Source organism: Typha angustifolia, chromosome 11 (genome assembly GCF_048772165.1).
Source record: "Typha angustifolia cultivar Huaian chromosome 11, ASM4877216v1, whole genome shotgun sequence".
NCBI classification, from domain to species: Eukaryota; Viridiplantae; Streptophyta; class Magnoliopsida; order Poales; family Typhaceae; genus Typha; species Typha angustifolia.
In genome coordinates this window covers 11,640,838-11,664,587 of record NC_133249.1, presented here as the reverse complement: position 1 = coordinate 11,664,587, position 23,750 = coordinate 11,640,838, and the positions used below count along the sequence as shown (strand labels likewise).

At 37.1% G+C, this 23,750-nt stretch overlaps 2 protein-coding genes across 6 annotated transcripts; one reads left to right on the top strand and one right to left on the bottom strand.

Moving 5' to 3' along the window:
• Positions 1–2,044: 2,044 nt before the first annotated feature.
• On the top strand, positions 2,045–5,110 carry LOC140770723 (uncharacterized). 5 transcript variants are annotated; one of them, XR_012106046.1, is made up of 7 exons: positions 2,045–2,081; positions 2,287–2,399; positions 2,557–2,629; positions 2,699–2,879; positions 4,137–4,320; positions 4,435–4,505; positions 4,600–5,107. XR_012106046.1 is itself a non-coding variant. In XM_073111983.1 (5 exons), the coding sequence occupies exons 1-5, from the start codon at positions 2,079–2,081 to the stop codon at positions 4,220–4,222; spliced, it is 456 nt and encodes a 151-aa protein (XP_072968084.1). In that variant the 5' UTR covers positions 2,045–2,078; the 3' UTR covers positions 4,223–5,110. The 5 variants fall into 5 exon arrangements, 1 of the variants encoding a protein (XP_072968084.1); XR_012106043.1 differs by having other exon boundaries at positions 4,432–4,505; positions 4,600–5,106; XR_012106044.1 differs by having other exon boundaries at positions 4,408–5,110.
• A 13,195-nt stretch (positions 5,111–18,305) lies between these two features.
• LOC140771040 (zinc finger CCCH domain-containing protein 17-like) lies at positions 18,306–22,872 on the bottom strand. The gene is made up of 10 exons (XM_073112398.1): positions 22,839–22,872; positions 22,290–22,741; positions 22,111–22,206; positions 21,944–22,033; positions 21,725–21,826; positions 21,423–21,569; positions 19,921–20,040; positions 19,783–19,842; positions 18,549–18,646; positions 18,306–18,473 (listed from the first exon to the last, which is right to left on the bottom strand). The coding sequence occupies exons 1-10, from the start codon at positions 22,861–22,863 to the stop codon at positions 18,332–18,334; spliced, it is 1,332 nt and encodes a 443-aa protein (XP_072968499.1). The 5' UTR covers positions 22,864–22,872; the 3' UTR covers positions 18,306–18,331.
• Positions 22,873–23,750: the final 878 nt, after the last annotated feature.

Below are 23,750 nucleotides of genomic sequence, written 5' to 3'. Positions count from 1 at the left end.
TTTTGTCAAAGAATCAGCTACCATCAAATTACTGTTGACGTGTTCAATCTAACACATTTTTTTATGGCTAAATACTTGATGTCGATGTATTTATTTTTACTAGCACTTTCATTGATTTTAGCTAAAAAAATAGTAGCTAAATTGTTGCAATATATTTTCAATGGACTAGAAGTAAAATCCATAATTCTAATTCCGAATATAAAACTCTTCAACCATACAAAATGCAAGGTAGCCTAAAAACATGAAATGAACTCAACTTCATTTTGGAAGTAGATGTCAAAGTCTACTTTACAATCCTTCAAGATATAACTCCATTGATCATCAAAAAAAATATACCCCAATGTTGATTTGCATGTATCAATACAATCTTGAAGGCACCGTATCATTTTCAAATATTTGATCCCCTGAAGGCACCGTATCATTTTCTTTACATTTCTCTAGTGGTCTATACCTAGATTATTATGATATCATCTTAACACTCCCATGAGAAGTACAATAACAAACCTTGTGTAGACATGAGCATATATCAAGCTTTCGACAGGAGAACCATATTATATCTCTTTCAAAATTATTTTTTAGGCACCAGTTTAAATTGAACCCTCACCCTTCACAATGAGAGCTATACTTGGTGAATAATTTTTCCTTCCAAATCTTTCTAAAACTTTATTGATATAAGTTTCTTGAGACACTTCTAAAATACCTTGAAATATGTCATTATGTATCTTAATGCTAATGGAATAAGATGTCTCACCTATATCCTTCATATCAAAATTTTTAAAGAAAAATTATTTCACCTCATGTAGTAAACCTTTATCATTGCTCATAACAAAATATTATCCACATATGAAACAAGAAAACATATTTTTCTCCTATTGAATGTTGTACTATCATATTCCTAGAAATTATGTGGTTCAACCACTTGTTCAAATTTTTTTGGAAACTCTTGAACTACCTAATCTATTGGAATGTTGTCAATTGCTGTGGAACTTCAACGATTTGTTGTTCCACACAGTTTGTACTTAAGCGGTGTTGAAGATTTTGACATCTTGGATTTTTTTTATCGACTAGATCAGCCGGATCAGTCACTTGGATTGGATGACCTTTAAATTATGTAAAATTCTAAATATTATTTAAAAATATAGAAAAACTTTTGAATTTTTATCAAAAATAAAAAAATAAAAGAAAGAAAAACTATGATGTAATAAAAATTGAAAAGAAGAGATTAGAAAGAGAGTAAGTGGAAGAAAATCAAACAAAAGAAAGAAAAATCAAAACAGTAAAAAAGAAGAAGAAGAAGAAAAAGAAAAAGAAAAAAAAAAGGGAGAGAATGGAAGAAATAAAAAAAGCCGACAGAGAAATAAAGAACTTAATTAAAAAACTATATACCGGAGTTCGTCAAAGTTCGCCGGAGCTAAATATTTCCGTAAGAGAAACAATGGTTATATAGTAATAAGAGAAAAAGAAATAGAAAAAAAGAGAGTAAGAAGAAAGAGTGAAAGAGAGAAAGAGAGAGTTTAGATAGGGCTTAGATTGGGATCGGGTTCGGCTGATTCGGCAAACCATGCATGAGATGATTTCAGCTTGACTTGATGGTAATGAGGTTGAAGGTCACATAGGGATGTAAAAAATAAGAGTTTTTCATATAAATCATTTCTGTTGTCATGGGCCTCATGGCTATGCGGCGTTAGAAAGATCTTCAACAAGGATCAAGAAGACGAAGACTAGTGGGCTTAGCTTGAAAATAGCATAATTGTTGGAGTTGCGAGTTTGGAAAGATATTTTCAAATCTTGACTAATATTCTAGCGGTCATTATTGTTATACCATGTTTTCTCTTTTATAATGCAGAAAATTAGGCTTCATTTTTATAGTAATGCTTGGTTTGTTATCCTATTGCATTATATATTTCAGTATATTATATTTTTATGAATGTGTGGTAGTTATTAGACATGTAGACTTGCCTGATGGAAAGTGGATTTTGATTTTAGTACTTTTTTCTGATCTCTTAAGTAGAAAAAAAAGAAAAAAGAGTTGAGATCCTTTCCATTGGTGAGGACCAAGGCATAACATAGTGTCCACTATGGTGATCCCCCTAAATTCCTGGTTGTTAATCGGTTTGTTTTTATACTGAACAGGATTGATGTTAATCATTCTTAAACTGAGTTTGTTGGATTCCTTATCCCTACATATTATCCTATTTTTTTCATGCTTTCCCTGATGAATATCTGATGTAATACCTACATCCTCTTACTGGATCCATTTTTACAGCTTATGATTTGTTATTCTAGTTCCGTAGCCACGACAAGTTGGAGTGGGGTAAAGGCCTAGCACAGAAGAGAGAAGTTGAGGCTAAAGCACTAGAGCTAGAGCTTGAGAAGGATAAGCCTTTTGCACGAACGAGGTAAGCATGAAGAAAAGTGGATTCCTCTTTTTCCTTGTTGTCCAACAAGAGGTGGGGGCGGGTGTACAGTTTGTTGGCTAGAATTCCAAATGGGCATATAATCATTTGAGATCTACCATGTCATGCATGTTATATATGTTCTTTTCTCTGTTTGCAGGGATGATCCTGATCTTGACAAAATGTTAAAGGAGAGGGTTAGATGGGGTGACCCTATGGCACATCTTGTCAAGGTACTGCATAATTTTTCTATAAGGAGAACAAATACTATTTTGGCATGCTTGTTCATTTATCTGCTGCAGCGGAAGTCTTCAGAGCCTGTTTTAGAAGATTTAGGTGACAATGAGAAGATGAAAGACTCTGGCTTTATAATTCCTCAGACTATTCCAAGTCATAGCTGGCTTAAACGGGGAATAGATTGCCCTCCAAATCGATATGGTATAAGACCTGGCCGCCATTGGGATGGAGTAGATCGCAGTAGTGGTTCGTCCTGCTCATACGTTTTTTGCATATTCTTATCTCTGCTTATATTTTGTTTTAACTGATGACATATGCCATTATGCTGCTATATCAAATCAAGTTCTTTGAATCATATGAAACTGAGCCTATAACCATCATTTAGTTCTATTTTTGCTTCCAGCTAACTGATTATCTCAATCCGGTGATATGATAGGAGCATGTGACATTGTACTGTTTTCTACTTTTTGAGCAAATACTTGTGATTCACCATGAAATGATCACTTGCCGTTCCCAATATACTGTCATTATTTTCATTTTCCTCCCTGTGATTTTTCTAGATTTCATGCTACATTTGGTCATTGTATATGCTGTTTGATATATTCTTTATCTTTGGCTTTTTTTTCTGTACTTTACCTTTGTCATCCGGTAGGTTGTATCATGACATGCAATGCTCATGGTGGATCTCTTTGTATGCCTGAGAAATAGCTTTCATATGTTTGATACCACCTAAACATTGTCTGTGGTGTGTCAGGTGCTTTTTATTTATGTAATCAACTTCTTAATCTTCTAGGTTATCACTACCCTGACCTAATCTGACTTCTATACTGTTGTTAAAAAATGATATATGCCACCCTCGGATGTGATACTCTATATTAGTCTATGCCAAGTCTTATTGCTTCTTTTCTTCCAGTTATTGGTCTTATTTTTTCTATTATATATTGGTGATTATCATTATAATTATACTGAAAATTTGTTAGCTCAGATTCTTCCACCTTGTGCCTCTATCCTTAATGATCTTACAACATGCTTCTAACTGCAGAAGCACTTGGCTTGATTTCAAACATGTTCGCAAAAGTTTTTTATTTATTTATTTTTATTTCAAGCAATATTCTGACTGCAAAATGTTTGGCATTTATCCTGGTGGCTTTGTTTAACAAACTGAAAAATCTAACAACTATATTAGTATTCATTTTCTTTGTATTTGTTTCTTTCAGAATATTTATATTTTTAAGAGCAGCAAGTTTCTACTAGTAGATGCTTTGTGCAATGACTTAATGAAGTTTGTGATGAAAATGGTGGTTAGGTTCATAGTTTGCATGACTGCAATTATAGTTGCATTTATAGTCATACTTTTCTCTTTATGTACATTTTGAGCAGCAATGTGGTGAAGCAATTTTGGTTCTGTAGTTTTTATGCAAGTAAGATTTAATTGCCTAGTCTGAGTCTGAGAATTTTATGAGCATTCCTGACATATGATTGATGTTGCATCTTTTATTGCAGGATATGAGAAGGAAATGTTTAAGAGACAAAATGAGAAACGAGCAACAGAGCAAGAAGCCTATTTATGGTCTGTCTCTGACATGTGACATAACCAGATGCACAAGTTAACCAACAATCTTTGGACATCTGCAATGAGGACAGAGTCTTCGACTAATTCCTGCCCTAATAGACGTCTTTCACAAAGGTTAAGGAACAGTCTCCTGAGAAATTGTCTATTCTTAATCAATGATATTTTGTTCCTCCTTTCATGAAATGCCCTTGTTACTAATAGATTTGCATTCTTTCACTCGTGAAGAAGATTCTCTTGGTTTTCAAGAAGCAGAGGAATATGCAGCTTTACACCACTTTCTGCTGGAGCTTCTAAACCTGGCAAGTTGCACTGCGTTTGTAACTTGTTACTAAATTTAAGTTGCGATATTCACCAATTGTATATTATCTTAATCTTGCTGTTAACTTGTTTCAGTGCTCCAGAATTGGATTTCTTGAATGCAGGTGTGATGTTGGTGAAATTGTCGTTGTAGTAAAATCGTCATATTTTTCTGTTCGGAGGATGATGCAACGTTTTTGAGAGGTCTGGGTCTAGCATAGAAAAATGTTTAGCTTTCCCAACAGGTTGATACATTTCGAAGGAATAGGTTACAATTGATTCCAAAGTTTACTGCAGTTGCTACATCTTGATCATATGCACCTCTCAACTTAAAACAAGTTGTCTACTGAAGATATAAAATCTACGTTGTTTCCAGCATCTTCAGTAGAAGAGAAAGATCGTTCTACATTGAGTATCACCAAACAGCATATTTACAGAGAGGATACTCAAGAAATCGTGAGACTAGTGGGCACTTGAGACAATAGTTGGATTACCCTAGATTGGGTTGAAGGAGAAGAGAGAGGAGAAGAGAAGAGAGGAGAGAAGAACGGTGGTGAGAAATATTTTGTATTTCACCTTTGATCAAAGAGGGGCTACCCCTATTTATACAAAGTCACTATGAAATAAGATAATTAGATAATATTTAAATCTAATAACTCTAATACCCCCTCTCAAACTCAAGGTGGATCATAAATCGAGAGTTTGCCAACTAAATGCGCAAAGTGCGAAAGGGGAAGAGACTTCATGAAAAAGTCAACAATCTGCTCCTTAGTGCTGAGGTAATGGAGCGAAATGATGCCAGCTCGATATTGCTGCCGAGTGTAGTGCATATCAACTTCAATGTGCTTTTTCCTCTCATGAAAAACAGGATTTTCAGCAAGCTTTTTAACACTATCATTGTCGACAGATGAGTTGGAATGGGTAAGGAAACATCCATATCACTAAGGAGACGACGGAGCCAAACAATCTTCTTAGTTGTCGCACACATAGCACGATATTCTGATTCAATACTGAAGAGAGACCACATTCTGTTTCTTGCTACGCCAAGAAATCAGAGAATCTCCTAGAAAAATGCAGAAGCCAGTAGTAGACTTCCGATCAGACTTGTCAATAGCATAATCTGCATCGCAATAAGCTCGCAGAACCAAAATGGAAGTCGATAGCATGAAAAGAGAGCGAGTGATGGTGCCACGAAGGTATCGAAGAATACGTATAAGAGCAATATAATGAGTAGATCGAGGAGCCTACATGAACTGAGTGATAAGACCAACTGCATAAGAGATATCAGGTCGAGTAATGGTCAAGTAGACAAGCGCCCCAACCAGTTGACGATATCTAGTTGGATCTGGAAGAAGCTGACCATCATCGGGCTGAAGCTTCACATGTAGCTCAACTGGGGTAGCAGCGGGATGAGTATCAGTGATAATAGCACGATTAAGAATGTCTGTAATATACTTATGTTGGGACAGCAAAAGACCATGGGATGACTGAGCAATTTCGATACCCAGAAAGTACCGAAGAGGACCAAGGTCCTTCATCTCAAACTGACTCTGAAGATGCTGCTGAAGGGAGCGGATCCTGGTTGAGTCATCTCCGGTGATAATCATATCATCGACATACAGAAGGAGGATGACCCAACCCTACGCAGAAGATCGTAGAAACATAGATGGCTCAGAGGAGCTCCCCTAAAATCCGTAGGCTGTGAGAACACTACGAAAACGATCAAACCAAGCACGAGGGGCCTGCTTGAGCCCATAGATAGCTCGCCGTAATCGACAGATGTGACCTGGAGGAAGAGGGAAGCCAGGTGGAGGGTCCATGTATACCTCCTCGTCAAGAAGGCCATGAAGAAACGCATTCTTCACATCCATCTGATGTAAAGGCCACTGGCGACTAGAAGTAACAGCTAGAAGAGTGCGGACAAAAGTCATCCGGGCAACTGGAGCAAAAGTCTCCTCATAATCTATCCTATATTCTTGAGTAAAACCCCGAGCAACCAGACGAGTTTTGTACCTGGCAATGGATCCATCAGGTCGATATTTGACCTTGAAGATCCATATGCAGTTGATAGACATAATGTCTGGTGGGCAAGGAACATCCCAAGTATGCATCTATTGAAGGGCTTGAAGCTCATCTACCATGGCCTGCTGCCACTCTGGAACCTGGACTGCCTCACGATAGGACCTAGGCTGAGGGGTGGAGTGGATGGCTGCAAGAAAAATGTGAAACTAGAGGGAGTATGTAGCGAAAGACATCAAAAAGCCATACCAGTCAGGAGGGCAATGCTCATGCTCTGGATAACGACGAGCAGGTATAGGAGCCGTCACAGTAGAAGATGGGACGATCGGAGAGATACTACCAAGAGTGGGGGGCTCATTTGTGGGAGGACAAGATCTGCGAGTATAGAAGTAGGGCAAAGTTGTCATGGGAGGGGGGTACTCCTTGGGGGGGTTGGGAACTCAGCGAGAGAGCGGTCTGGTGGAGTAGAAAAAACTGGTAGTAAAGGCGTGTCGATGGGTAGAGAAATTTGAGGCATGTGGGATATTGATGGTGGGGCTGAACCAGGCACCTCGGAGGGGATGGAGGATAGGCTAGGAGTAGGGAGATCTAGAAAAAAAAAATCCGATGGAGCTAAGGTATCAGTGGTAAAGAAAGGTATCTCTTCTAAAAAAGTGACTTGGCGCGATATCCTAAGACGATGAGTAGAAGTGTCATAGCAACGATAGCCTTTATGCTCAGGACTATATCTTAGAAAGACACACTTAGCTGCTCTAGGGGATAACTTGTTACGTTCACTTGGAGGAAGAAGAACAAAACAGGTGCACCCAAAAACACGAAGATGACCATACGAGGGGGAAGTACCATAGAGACGATCCTATGGAGTCAAACCATCAAGGACAGATGATGGAGTTCGATTGATGAGATAGAGAGCAGTAAGAAGAGCCTCAGCCCAATAAGAACGAGGAACAAAAGCCTCAAAGAGAAGAGCTCGAGTGGTCTCAAAAAGATGACGATGTTTTCGTTCGACAACTCCATTCTGAGCAGAGGTATAGGGACATGACTGCTGAGGTAGAGTACTGGCAGAACCATGAATGAAAGGAAACTCAGAGGAAAGATACTTACGAGCACCATCAGATCGGAAGATCTTAATAGACCGACCAAACTGAGTATGAACGATAAAAGAGAAATCACGATAAATCCGACACACTTCAGAGCGCTGACACATAAGGTAAACCCAAGTGAAACGAGAAAAATCATCAATGAAACACACATAGTAGATAAAACCAAGACCCGAAGGGAGTGGAGCGGGTCCCCAAATATCAGAGTGCATAAGGTGAAAAAGGGAATCAGAGATATTTGTACTATAAGGAAACAGAAGGGCCCAGTGTTTTGCCAACTTACAGCCAGTATAAGGGGACAAACAAGAAAAATGACCACTGCCTAAACATCCAGATCGGGACAAGGTCTTGAGACGCTGACTCGATACATGACCTAGACGCCAATGCCACAAGTCTAACGGAGAGAGAGGAGTGACTGGACAAGCACTAGGACGAGGTGATGGAAGGTGAAGCTGATCCAGGTAATAAAGCCCGTGTATCCAACTACCGATCCCAATCCTCTAGCCTGTAAACAAGTCCTGCACAACACAAAAAGTAGAAGAGAATGATACAGTGTAAACAGAGTCAGAGAGCTGAGTAATAGAAATAAGACTTATGGTTAGTCCGGGGACAAGCCAAATATCAGATAAAGTAAGACGACTCGTGGGATCCCTGGTAGGAGTAATGTAACCAATATGAGAGATAGGATAATGGGTCCCATCAGCTGTATGAACATGAGGAAGAGTGATAGGGGCAGAGGTGAGGCTAGTAAAGATGGAAGGGTCACCAGTCATATGATGTGAGGCACCGGAATAAAAAATCCAGGGCTTAGTCATACCAGAGACAGTAGATGCAGAAGTAGAGGCACCAGTGAAGCTGAGAGCTCCATGAATGAGCTGTTGAATCTGCTGGAGCTGCGCACTGCTGAAGATGAGATTGCTGGAGTGATCAGATGGACTAATATTTGGTGCAGCGGTAGATGAAGCTAAGTGACGACTCCTGTCCTTGCTTGATCCCCTTTTACCAGAACGGGGAACAAGCTCAGGATGACGAGCGGCAAGATGACCAGGATGACCACAATGAGTGCACATAGGACGCGATAAGTGATGATCTCGTCCAAGCACATGAGTGATGCGAGCAGCATTCAAAATATCAAGCGTGACTAATATAGGAGCAGGAGCAACACCAAGCACACTCCCTATGGCTACAGAAGGTGGTGTAAGACGCTGCCTAAGCTCCTCAGCCTGTAACTAAGCTCTAGCACTGTCCAGGCTTGGCAGAGTGGAACGATGCAATAAATGACGAGTCAGATCCCCAAATTCCGAACGAAGAGCATTTAGAAAATCCAGCAGATGATCTTCGTCACGGTGGCGCTGAGCGGACATCAAGTCAGAGGGGTGGCTGAAAGTGGGCTCCATAGATGTAAGTTCACGCCATATGTCAGTCATGCGGGCGTAAAAGTCCTGGATAGAGAGCTGACCCTGTTTGACCTCCTGAGCATCACGACGAAGATGAAAGCGACGCATCAGACTCGACTGAACAAAGCAACGCATCAGACTCGACTGAACAAAGCAACGCATCAGACTCGACTGAACAAAGCAACGACTAAGATGAGCCCAAATGGCCTGAGCAAAAGACAAGGTCTGAAGCTGAGATCAAAACGATCGATCAACCTGCAAGATGAGGTAAGTGCAAACCTCCATGTCACGTAGATCCCACTCATCATACTCCGAAGACGGAACCTCCGACTGAACAAACTTGGGTGTGTCAGACTCAGTAGAGGTCATAGTGGTGGTCTAAATGATAGTGCGAGGGGGAGCACATCCTGTAGAGATGTCGTCAATGTGCCCGAGAAGACGTCGCCCGCGGAGGACTGTCTCAATAGAAGATGCCCATGTGATTCAATCCCGCTCGGTGACAAGTAGAAAACCGACTAATCATACACTCTCACGACCGATCGGAACGTAAGATGCCATTGGAAGGAACAACAATTGATTAGCCATCTTGAAAGTGATGTAAGATTTTCCACTTAGCCTACTCAAATCTTTCGTCGAACACCTGGTGAGCGAAAAGTTTTGAATAGAACAGCAGAAAGAGAGCTGAGAATACAATGAATTTTCGTCGAATACTTGGTGGGCAGTAGGTGAAAATATATTGCAGGTGCAGAATCAAAGAACTACAGAAAAAAAGAGTGCTGTGGAGGCAGGGAACTTTCGTCGAACACTTGGTGGGTGCTAGCCAAAACAGTGGTGCCGAGCTGTCAAAATTAAAGGAGATGAAACGCAGCTCGATCAAGAACAACAACTTAAAAGGTGGTTGCTGCACTGTTGCTTCTGAACTAAGAAGAGGAAGGAGATTGATGCCTGTGCTGCTGCTGCTGCTGAAAATAGAGGTAGCTGCGACTACCGTTGTTGCTGCTGCTGCTGCGGTGGTTGTGACTGCTGCAGTTGCAAGAACTCACGAGGAAGAATGGATGTGCTGCTGCTACTGCGGTGGCTGTGGCTACTGCTGCGATGGCTACGGCTGCTGCTGTGGGGGTTGTTGCTGCTGCTGCTGCAGTGGCTGTGGTTATGGAGGCTACGGCAGTGGCTGCTGTAGCATCAGCGAGCTCGAGGAGTGAGGTGGCAGCTCCCAAGCTCAACAATGGTGAAAAAACGATCCAAGAGGAAGATGACTATTAGAGAGTAAGAGCAGAGATCGGAACGCTCTGATACCATGAAACGATAGTTGGATTACCCTAGATTGGGTTGAAGGAGAAGAGAGGAGAAGAGAAGAGAGGAGAGAAGAAGAGTGGTGAGAAATATTTTGTATTTCACCTTTGATCAAAGAGGGGTTGACCCCTATTTATACAAAGTCACCATGAAATAAGATAATTAGATAATATTTAAATCTAATAACTCTAATAGCACTAAATAGTCAATAAGAAGAAATATTAACAATAATTATTGCAGCATTTTTACTGCTTTAAGCATGGACCTTCCTAAATTTTCAAGACTCAACATATACATTTAGCTGCACCGTACCTTTTATCATCTTGCCCTCACATTGGAACTTCTCCGAAAACTCATCGTCAACAGCTTCGCTTCTAGAGGGTTTCTTCAAGTTCTGTCATCCTTTCAAATGGAATGCAATGAAAATAAAGAGGGAGAAGATTCATAGAGGAATCAGTTGCAATGAACATCTGGAAAGAGCTAAGAATGGAGAGGAAATCGAATTTGTTTTCTGTAGAAGACCAGAGAATCCTTTAGCCTGATACCTATGGGAATTACATGTTAGCCCACATAAAATAAATTGTAAGCTATACACAGTTCAAATGTGATGTATTACAATGCATATCTATCTACAGGACATTAATCTAAGCAGCCCACTTTTCACGAGACCCTATCAGCTAGAGAATTCAGCTCAAACACATCAACCAATAATTGTAGGAGAGATATCTTCAATTATTTGGTAAACAACAAAACCATTTTTCATTCCTACAAGCTAAAATGCTCTTCATAAAAACAATGATAGGATGTTTTTTTTTAATTTTTTATCAAGAACATATTTAACAAACAAGTATGACTAGTTACTTGACACGAGCTCTAAGGTTGCATAATCCCCACAAAATTTCCATACAGATGTTTACACCTCTTCGCCAGATAGTTGTCTCTCCTCTCCTCTGCAGATCCCACAAGCTTCCAATGACAAAGATAGTAAAAGCTAAAATGGTGCGAGATATGAAATTATGCATATTGGCAGAGCCGAGGCGACTTCTTCAAGAGCTGAAACCATTAGAACATGTAGAAAATGATACTTAGAATAAAGCTACGTCTTCCTACTTATGCAGGTAAGAATAAAGGTTTAGAAAGGGCCACCAGAGAAAATAGAAGTTGATTTATTACCCTAAAAGCAATAAATCCCTGTTCAGAGTTCATTTGATTCAAGTAGGAGAGTTATTATCTAATAGTTTTATATGAACCAAAACAAAGTGTAGCTGAATGACATAAATAAGGTAATTGTTCCTCTTGGTTGGCTACCAGCTTTTGTAAATATTAACTTGACAATGCTCTGGCAGCAGGTCTAAGTTTTGTAATAAATTTAAACAGAAACAGGAAAGCATAAACACGAAAATGTGATTGAATAGAAGTACATCTATCTACTGGAGAACTACTGTTAATGCTTAAAGAAACTAATAACTAAAAAAGACAATCTTAAAGATAGTAGTTACTTTAGTAGCCATGTTATCTAAAAGAATTCCTTTGTAAAATTGTTTCATTGACATTATTAGTGGCCAGTCCAAAATTCAAAAACTGTGGCATGTGAAATAGTTTGATGAGTTGCCAAGCGATACCTTATGAGTTCAGAGAATGCTAAGATAAAAAACAAGAGGAAGCAACGGTTTCAAACATTTCCAGTTAGGAAGCAAATAGGAGTAGATCGCTGGAGTGACTTAAGTTTCAATTCCAAAACGAATGTTGATTTCTTTCCATGAGGAAGTAACCTTCAAGCATGAAGACATGAGTATTAAGCTAACGTGAACCGGATCATATCGGATCATATCACGAAGATATGGATCGAATCTATTTATCTTTAATTGATTATGCTTTTCTATTATGTAAGCCCTTAAGACAACTGTAGTTATGTCATGTAAATCCTTAAGATAAGTCTAGTTATGTCAGGTAAGTCACTAAGGTAAGTTAAATTAAGTCATATAAGTCACTAAGACAAGTCTATATGTCATGTAAGCTTATAAGACAAGTCTTAATTCAAATCGTGTTAGTCTTTATGAGTAATCCTAGTATGACTCATTATACCCGATCTCAATATATAGAGGAGTTGGGCTCCTTTTTTTAGGAATCTAAACATCTAAGCAATGAAAAATTATTTTAGTTTAGTCAACTTATTATTATAGCATTAACCGTTTTTATCATAGCAATTAGATCGTCTTTATCTTCATAGAAGTAAATCTTAACCATAGAACTTTTCTAAACTTCGAAACCCTGGCCACCACTTTTGCCATAAGCCACCATATCTTACGGGCATCCACCGCCACCCTTGGTTGTCCATCACCTTCCGACGACTACCGAAATATGAGAGAATTCCACTTGTATCTCATTATGATATTCCTCTATTTTTTATTTTTAACTTTTCATACGGATCTCTAATTCATGTAAAACCAAAGTCATTAGAACCCTAACTTCCAGTTCTACCACCACGAAAAAATTCATAATTTTCTTACATCTAGATCGATCGAAATCTAGTTCAAAATACAAGCATATCTCCTTAAGAAGGTATCTAAATATACAATATTATAGCTTCTATTATATTTCAGTTCTCTCTTGAGATTAGAGAATTACGAAGAATGGTAATGAATTCCTAAACTGCAAATTACAAACTAAAAATCTTAAGTTAAATAGAATTAAACAGAGGAAAGTGTTAGGAAATAGCCCGAAATCAACGTACTTTTATATCTTTGTGCAAGTAGAATAAGATCACAATCAAATTTAGGCAATCAACTCACAATAAAAAAAAATAAACAATTTATATGAAAAACTCTCCAATGTGAGGGAAAAAACCATTAGATATAAGTCCATCTCAAGTCTTCTACTATAATCAATAATAATGTGCACACAAAATTCTTCTCAAGGCAAAGTTAGAAGATCACTAACATTTAGAATCACTTCCTTGGATCGTAGCTAAAGAAAAATAAATAACAGGAGAACTAAAGATTCACAAGAGAAAAAAGATAGAGGAACGGAGAGCAACATCCATTGAGGAGGGCATTCTTCTGCATCTCTCTTATCGAATTGTCTATTATGATAGATCCATGTTGTTGAAGATAGTCTTTAGACGTGCTTCATAACCTCCACCATGCGAGGGGACCACGAAGAGCATAGATTGAATTAATGAGGCACTCGCCATTTATTTTCATTGTTCAACTATTTGATAACACGAAAAAACCAAAAGCTTCCTATATAAACTCTTTATCTTTCTTTCTCAAAATCTCTATTTTTTTCCTCTGTTCTATCTTGGTTAAAATGAAACCCTCCCTTTTCTTTTCTTTTTTCTTTTTTTTTTTAACTGATTTTGCACTCACATGTAGTGGGATACCCAAACCCAATAAAATCACTCTCTATCACCTTGTGTGAGAGCTATACTAAGCCTATTTTGACCAAGCAAACTTTATGATTTTGCTTGGATAAATATTTTATTATTACATTCGACCTATTCTCATTGATATGGATTTTCTCAAGATACAATAAATTTTTTTAGGCCATTTTTATATTAAATGCAATAATACATCACATCAATAATACTTAGAGTTAAGACTAAAATTTTTGAAACGAATGATACCCAAATTATCACAAAAAAGTGTATACCTATTTTTCTTTTAATTTAATTCTTGAAGAATTCTTTTCATCCACAATAATTTTTTGTATCTCTTTGTCTTTAGGGGAGTGGTTAGGCTAATTAGTCAGGTGGAATAGAGAAATGAGGCTATAGAGTCCAAATGACCCCAAATGGCCTAGGCTGGGGTGTTGGGTTGGCTCGAGCCCAACCTAATAGGGTAAAGGAGGCATTGGTGGGCTGCAGTCCAACTGCAGCCCAAGATTGGCTAAGGTGGGCTGGGGGTCCAACCACAGCCCACCAAAGATTTGGTTGGTAGGTTGCGGTCTGCAGCCCACCCAACCCAGGCCTAGTGGGCTACGGTCTGGATGTGGGGGTTAAACAAACCCCCACCCTCCCTCACCATGTCCTTCTAAGAGAAGGAGGCAGAGGGGGGAGAGAGAAGGGCCCGACGCTGCCGGTAGCCCACGCCTCCAACAGCCCGCCCTCGAGGTCGGTAGCCCGTGGCCCTCACCCAGGGTGGGTGGTTAGCCGGAGGGAAAGGGAGGGAAAAGAGAGGAGGAAATCGAGGAGAGAGAGAGAGATACGGCTACCATCGAGGTTGACGGCGCTGGCGTTGCAGCCATGTGGCCGAGTAAGGCACGGTTCTCAAAATCTCTATTTTCTTTCCTCTAATCTATCTTGGTTAGAATGAAACCCTCCATTTTCTATGCTTTTTTTTTTACTGATTTTGCACTCACATGCGGTGGTATACCCAAACCCAATAAAATCATTCCCTCTCACCTTGTGTGAGAGCTATACCAGGCCTATTTTGACCAAGCAAACTTTATAATTCGGCTTGGATAAATATTTTATTATTATATTCGACCTACTCTCATTGATATGGATTTTCTCAAGATACAATAAATTTTTTTAGGCCATTTTTATATTAAATGCAATAAGACATCACATCAATAATACTTAGAGTTAAGACTAAAATTTTTGAAATGAATGACACCAAGTTATCACAAAAAAAAAATGTATACCTATTTTGCTTTTAAGTTTAATTTTTGAAGAATTCTTTTCATCCACAATAATTTTTTGTATCTCTTTGTCGCTATAATATTCAGCCTCTATAGTGGACAAAGTAGCATACTTTTACAGCTTAGATTGCCAACAGATAACTCGCTTTACAAAAACCCTCGTGTAGTTTAATATAGACTTCATAGTATCAAAATCATTAGGTATGCAAGCATATGTGAAGCCCTCTAATTGAGGTTTACCATTTCCAATATATAAGCAAACTTTAGAACCACTGAGATATCTAATGATTCATTTCACTATAGCCCAAAATTTTTTGCTAGGTTAAAAAAGTTATCAGTCAACCATATCAACTACGTAATAAGTTTAGCCTTGTGTATACCATTGCGCACAGTAGACTGCCTAATCTTGAAGCATATATAAAATTTGTATTTCTTCATCCTCTTCTTCACTTATAGGGCATTATTTACTAGTAAGCTTAGAGTGAAAATTAGTTTGATTTTTTTCAAGTTGAATAGTTCAAGTTTCTTTTGATGTACCTTTCCTATGATATCTAGTCTCTTATTCCTTTTATCATGGGAAATCCTCATGTCAAGTAGTTGTTTTTTAGCTCCCAAATTCTTCATAGAAAAAAACTGAAGCATTTCTTTAACCCGACAATTTTGTTAGTATCACAGGTAATAATTAACATATCATTAACTTAGAATAATAAAATAATAAATTCACTATTTTTGAATTTTTGAACATATACACAATAATAAGATTTTATTCTTTTATAGCTATGGCTTACCATAAGAGAATCAAACTTTTCATACTATTACTTTGGTGATTGTTAAAACACATATAAGTTATTATTCCTCGCTTGTAAATGAGATGCTCCTAACCTTTCGCTTTGGACTCTTGAAGTTATTCCATATAAATTGCTTCATTTAACTCTCCATGTAAGAATGTCATCTTTAAATCAAGCTGCCTAATCTCAAGAATCATGCTAGCTGATAATCCTAAAGTAATCCTAAGAGATGATATATTTATAACTGTAGCAAAAGATTTTATCAAAATTTGTGCCTTTGTTTTTTACCAAAACCTTTGACAACTAATCTTGCTTTACCATTCTCATTTATCTTTATTTTATAGATCCTTTTTTTTAACGTGCTCTCTTAATATTAGGTAGGTTCACAAAATGTGTGATTTTTATACAAGGATTTCATCTCTTCTTGCATAGCTTAGAATTACCTATATTTCTTCTTTTGCTTTTGCATTTCTTGAAAGCATTCTAACTCCATTCATCTATAAGAACATAATCTAAAATATGATACTAGGATAATTCTTTATGGTGTCTAAAAAATATCCTAACTTGTGATTCTATCACCCCATGTTAAGCAGATTGTTCCTCATGTTTAATTGATTCACTATGCTCATCATCCCTTGTAGAAACTTTATCTCCACTTGTGTCACTATAATCATAATCCCCTTGTAGCCCTCCCTTATTATCATCATCCATCATAGATGGGTGGAGGGATTAGATCTAGAGAATATGTTGAATGTTGTCTTCTTAAGATCTCCAATTGTTTGAACTTTAAAGAAAATAACAATTCTGCTTCTGATAACCCTTTTTATCTTTTGGATTCCATAAATTGTATCCAAATTCTTTTATGATCATAACTCAAGAAAATACATTTTTTGGACTTTCCATCAAGTAGGACTCCCATCCCTTGGAATGTGCACATATATCCTACATCCAAATTATTTCAAATGATTGATGCTATAATCTCTACTATATTTTTAAAATGGCCCTTGTAATCACCACCATTATCTGCTTGGATACACTTCAGTTGCCTAAAGCATTATTTTGCGAGGACTCATCGTTATAGTTTTTCACAAATGCTTCCATAATTTCATACTAACTGATACAAAACTCTTTCCCTCTCCAAGCTTAGAATGGATTTAAAATTATATGAAAGTAAATTTATCTACCAAAAAGCCCTAACATGTACTTGAAAATCATATAATAGGTGAAAAGATAAAACCAATTCTGAGAAACTTATCCACCAAGAAGCCTTGCAGCAGCATGTACATGGACGAAAAAACTATCTATAGTTTCTTCGGATGTCGGAGCATAAACTCGCATTAAGAATCTATCCAGCACCTCCTTTTATTCACGATAAACTTGGAAACATTGTCCTAAGATAAGAATATTTTATAGAATATTTTATTAGGAATGATTAAATCATCTCAGATAAGTTTTATTTTTGCATGAGATTTCTTACAACACTCTTTCATTATTATTCTAAATTAAAGGGTTGTATTCTAGAATTAAAAAAAAATTATTCCTAGAACAAACGAGGCGTAAAACTTGAAAACATCGCCTTAAGATAAAACATCTTAATGGGAATGATCAAATCATCTCGATCATTGGGTTCTATCTTATCTGAAACGCAAACTTGGGAATTTATTCTTGTATGATATTTCTTACAACGCTCCTTGCTTTATTAAAACCAATAAAATCACCTTGTATTATCATCCACTTTTAGAAAGTTCCTTTATAATTAGACTTACTTATCTTTCAAATCTCACACACATACATACACAATATATATATGAAGCATTTGAGATGAACAATCATATAAAAAGATGACAAAGTATGGGTAAAGTTACAAAAATAATAAACGAAGTGTGAGAAAACAAAGAGGAGAAACAGGACAGAGGAAGAAGTCAAGGAAGGATGGAAGATAATTATATGTAGAATCACAAATCCACTAGTAAAATAGTAAAATTATATGAAGAAATAAACAACTAAAAGTATAGACCACCATGCACCTCTTTACACAACCAATCATGTGGGAAATCTAAACCAGATAAGTGATAGAACCTAGCAAAAATTTATAAAGCTTATTGTTTGATATTTTGAACAGTAATGACAAAACAAACCCGGCTTTGACATTCAAGAACCCCATGTGAGACAGCATAAAAGTGCATGAAGAAACTTCAAACAGCTCCAAGTAGCCAATATAGGTGCAAAACTAAAATTATCATCACCTAGTGGATGTAAAACTAATAGTATAATACATAGATCTAAATCCAAGTCATCAACAATTTCAAAAAAGGCTTCCCTAAATAGTGGATGCTTATGACTTAATATTTCTACCACACATTTATTACACTTTCTTGTGTGCATGTCCATAAGTATAAGGATGAATTATCTGGTTAAAAGAAAAATAAAGGCTCATGGTTACGTAAATATATGCATCAATAAGGAAATCTTTACTCTTTTTTATTAAAAAAAAATATATACAAATATACATTTATATATATACATCATCTATATGATATAATATCCTTAAGTTACAACAAAAGACTAGATGTACATAGACAGCAATAAATCAAGAAGCTGATTTCTCATTGCTCAACCACTTCCAGACTTTAAGATCGCCAGTTCCATCTCCTGTGAAGAAGAGACCATGAGGACCAATCTGTATGGCTCTCACTTCTTCCTTGGAGAAAATCCTGCCTCTGTCCCTGAAACTGAAAATCACACAAAAGATTTGTCAATCTGCCAAAAATAATTATTATTTTCATATACAGTGGAAAGATACTTACGATGGTAGGTCATAGGCATGGACGCTATTATCGTTGCATGAGCATAGTAAGACTGGTCTGCCTTGGTTATCGTACACCCCACGTAATGCAAGCACTCCCTGTAACAAGGTAGTATACAAAAATAATCAGTTGAAATACATCTACCATGAAATTCTACTAGCACTTAAAAGAGCATTGCAGAAATGCTAACAAATGAGTAGCACATCTTATAGTTGCATAGAATAAGGTTACATCAATACGGAGGCACAACTCACATTTCAACACAGCTTATAGTGATAATGCAAGGATAAACAACAAGTACATTTTCCTCTTTTGCAAATTTTAATTATACTCCTAGAGCTCTTAAATTTGTTAGGGCAAAGCAAGTACAAAGCATTTTTTCTAACTAAAATTACAGTCGAACTTGTCTAAGAAACAAAACTAATCTAATATAGATCATGAAAATTACAAAGTGATCGGGGATATGCGATACAAGAAAATATATATATATAATGTGAATATTTTCATAAAGGCACCTGGGCAAGATTTAAAGACCCAATAAATATTACATGCAATGAGCAATCTATATATCAAGCCGGATGTAGTGCTAAACATTAATGTGGATTTGTGAGCTCCTGTTCTCATATCCAAAATTCAGTTACCACATTATTATTAAATCAAAATGAGGTCAACTAGGTACTCACTTCAAAAATATGACTGGTAGTTGAAGAATCTAAGAATATGATGAAACAACTGGAATGCATCCATTTAATCTAATTAGATAGAAAGTAAATTAAAGGTTTATACAGCGGGATTCCTATGGGTCCTGCCACCTGCTTCCTATCTAAAGATATCGTCTTTTCTTTACAAGTTGCACGAAATTTTGAACAATTCAATGTTACAACTAGCACGAGTGATGCAGTTTGGATTAATTAAAGGTATGTTTACCGGCTATTAGAATCAAATAATACTGCACTGATGTAAAATTGAACAAATTTTAACTTTTGAGTGTCCACAGTTTCCTAAATCTTCTAATTTTAGCTTGTCACTAGTACGCAGCAATAAATGCTTGACCACACACCCAAGGAACTGTTGACTCCCCTCCTCACCCAAAATAGTTTGATGTCTATATTCTACAAAAACAGTAGACATAAACAGATTGAAAAAGGAAGCATATAGTTTTAAACAACACACTGAAATGCAAGAAGTGCAAGCTATTCAAAAAATATATGATATAGAAATGTGCAGGACTTACATGTTCTTCTGTATGAGTATGTGTTACTTCTAGGACCTCAGTTTCTGTAGCACGCCAAGCCTGTAATCAAACAAGCATTCAAAATGAAAAACCAAAGTATGTGTTCATAAAATTTACTTTGCCGTGGAGATCTCTAACCTTTACTGTTTGGTCCAATGAACAGGAAAGCAGAAAATCTTCCCAACATAATAGTGATGTAACAACTGATTGGTGGCCTGTAAAGGTGTTCGTACATTGCAAAGTTGCAACGTCCCAAACCTGAAGGAATCCGAGAAATTAAACCAGCGCACTCAGATGGAATAAAATTTGAAACAATGGAAACTAAATGTGTATTCAAATCCACGTTTGATCTCAAAGAATCTCTTCAATAGAAAATAAAACCATAGCAACAAACGAGGAAAAAATAACTCCTGTTTCGATTAGATGTGCAATGTTTCATTTGGAGGACAGAAGATCAATATGAAATCTGTAAGTACATTGAGCAAACAAGACTTACAGAGAATACTGACTATACTTACTCAACACAAGTTGATAAAGAAAGAAAGCAACCGCACACTGTCACCAAATTTCGAGAAGATCACGCTAAACCTCAAGATGCATGAAGCAACAAGTACATAAATGATCCTCTTGTTGTGCACATCACGAGAAAGATTCACATGGAGAAAACTTCATACCAGAATCTGGCAAAGGCGTAAACATTAGTCAAACTTCAAAGTTGCTCAGCAAATAGCATATTTGCTTTTGCTCACTTGATACAGTTTTAATAAACCTGATAGTTCCCACAATTCATAAAAGTAAAAGCAATCCAATTTCCTTTATAACAATACCATATGAGAACAATCCATATAATAGCACCAAGAATTGCATTCAAACTACCCAGAGAAAATACAAAAGACTGTGAAATGACTCCTTTCAATTTTTACACATCTTCTGCATACAGGAATCATCTTAAATTTTATGCTTATAAGTTCAATCACCATATACTTGTCAAAACCTTGACTTTAGCAAAGAAAAAAGCTATATTCTTTTGTAGATAAATCATCATAAACTTCACTCTACTAAAGTCAATCATCCCCTGCCATTTAGCTATCCAAATCTCAGAACAGGAGGATGCCATCTGGAATTTGTTTTCCTCTTCAAATATTAAGTCTGTTCTTTCTTCTAGCTTATCCCTGTTTATATACTGTCTCCTGTCTTTTCATAGTGCTCCTCAGCCCTAAATAATTTCTGTTCGAAGAAATGATTCACAAAAAGTTGCAAGAGTTTGTGGCTAGGCAGCTAGCTACTCTCTAGCTTTCGGCTATTCATACTCTACTGGAAATGACGATCGGAATTGAAAACCCTTACTTTAAAATGTTTATGAGTTATAAATCACAATAACTTTTGTAATATCTAAAAGGTGCTCACAGACGTACTTTATACGACGTGTCAATGAGTTAGAACAAGAAAAGAAAAACCATACATTTAATAAATTTACAAGCAATCATAAAAAATTATATCCAACATATTCTTACTAGAGGAATAAAACAGAAAAAATAAATAGGGTAGGTACTGACTATACTTAGCAAGCAATTGCATGTCATTTATACCCATGCAAAAACAGAACAGATCAAGGACTTTTCAAAAGTATATTAACTTACCCTAATGGTACCATCCATCGAACCAGAGTAGAGCTTCATCGCGCCCACAATTAGTGAGACTACTGGTTTTAGATGGCCACCAAGGGTAACAGCTAATTCAAAGCTTTTCCCATCTGCATTTGATTTCCAAGCTGAAATACTTCCATCCTGCAGCAATAAGATTTAGAAAAACATTCATTTAGATTTATGTGATCGTCATATGGAAAAACTATGAACTAGGGAAGCAGAAGCATGCATCACAAAGACTGGCAAGAGATCATGTACTCAACATTAAGATTGGTAAGGAAATAGAAGTAGATCACCTGTGCTCCAGCAAAAAGTGTCTCGTTGCCGATCATTAAAGCATAGACCTGCCCTTTGGGTCCTTCAAGGCTTAAATCTAAGCCTGTTTGCAAGTTCCATGCCTGCAAAAGTCAAATGATGAAGTTAATAATAACCAAGCACACCAAATGGAACATTCTTGATATAATAACAATGAAACAGACAAATTCAGGACAAAAATAAAGTTATACTAGTCGTACCTTAACAGCATTGGGGATTCCAACAAAAACCCATGGGCCCTCAGTGATGAGGCAACCTACTTCACCTTCCATAGTAATGACTTGGGCACACTATTATCAAACACATAATTGTTGATGAAGAGGTCAAACACAAAAAATCAATACTAAAAGTCCATGATCAAACCAACCTGCCCTGTCCCACAGTCCCATATTTTCACTGTCTTATCTTTGCTTCCTGAGAACATCATATTCGACCCTGACGGCAATGCAATTCCCGTAACAGCCTGCACAATAGCACTTTCTCATCAGATGCCAAAACAATATCATACCAAATAAAGAAACCAAGATTGAGGTCCTCAGTATCTACCTGGCTGTGACCCTCAAGACGGGCCAAAAGGGAGAAGCTGTCGCTTATACTGTAGACATGCCGATTCCCGCAGCTCTCCCCATCAGTGCAACTCCCAGCGATGAAGCCTCGACATACAATGTCATTAGGCTCGCAACTTTCTCTTCTCTTTCTCTTGTATCCGCCTTTGGGAGGAGAGTTGGGGTTCTTTGTGTTGTTTCTTGGGTTCTCCCCCTTAAACGATTCTTCTTTGGGAGCCGGAGCGGAGTTCTTGGATTCCGGGTTCCTCTTCCACACGTTCTTGCGCTTCCTAAAGGAAGGCGTTGCCGCAGACGCGTCGGTGGGTGGTTCCCCGTGAAGGAAAGGGCATCCTCGGCGAGTGCAGCGGCCGGACTTCCAGTAATAGCAAACCCTGGAGGCGGTAGTGCCGTTTGGCCTACGGAACCACTTCTTGTTCGTCGATCTCGGAGGTTCTGCCCAACAAAATCGAAGAGAAGGAAAATCAAAACAAGAAGAAAGCACAACGAAATCAAGATCGAACCCCTAGAATAGAAAGATTTGGAAACAAACCTAAGAGCGCTGCCGTCATCGTCATCGTCTCCGATTTCCTTCGTAATGTCCAACGTCTTCGGGTTTAAACTTTAAATAAGTAGTAATGATCGCCTAAAAACCGCCTTTAAAACGACGGTGTGGTGGCGCCGTGGCGGGTTTGAAAACTCGCCTAGTCCTCTAAATAGTTTCAAAGGCACCTATTCCGAGGAAAAACACTTACTTGGCAGCAATTATATTAGTTTGATGAATAGTTTGAAAAAATATAGTTATAGTAGTAATAATTTTTGCATCAAAACATGGTGATATTGAGTTATACGAAATGTTGAACACTAAGGTGATGGCATAATGGTAAAATATTTTTGTATCCATAATTATTTTTAATATAAATACAAATTAAAACACTAAAATTAATAACCATACCCATTAAATATAGACACGGATAATGATATGATATATCTGCATTTAATTTTTGATTCTATAAGAATTTATTATATTACTAAGATTTATACCATAATTAACTAATATACATAAAAATGTAGATTTAAGATTTATGTAAAGTATAAAATTTTATATTATTCTTATTATAATATTTTTAATTATATATGTACATTAATTTGAATATTATTCTTTAATTTATATCTGTATTTCTATAGATTATCTGAATACAGATACAGATATAAATCTGAATATCATGATTAAAAAAAAATCTTAATACAACATTCGAATACGAAACTAGATTAAATTGACATTCTTTCACTGTTTTCACTCCCTAGTCAAATAGGGTAATTTAGCTAACCACCCTATAACTATATCAGATCTTGTGCTAGATCTTGTCTCTCTTATCTCGAATTCCGTTATAATTGAAATCAATACTCTTAAAGAGAAAATGGATGAGAGTTGGAATGTGGTTTCATTCCATTCTATTGTTTA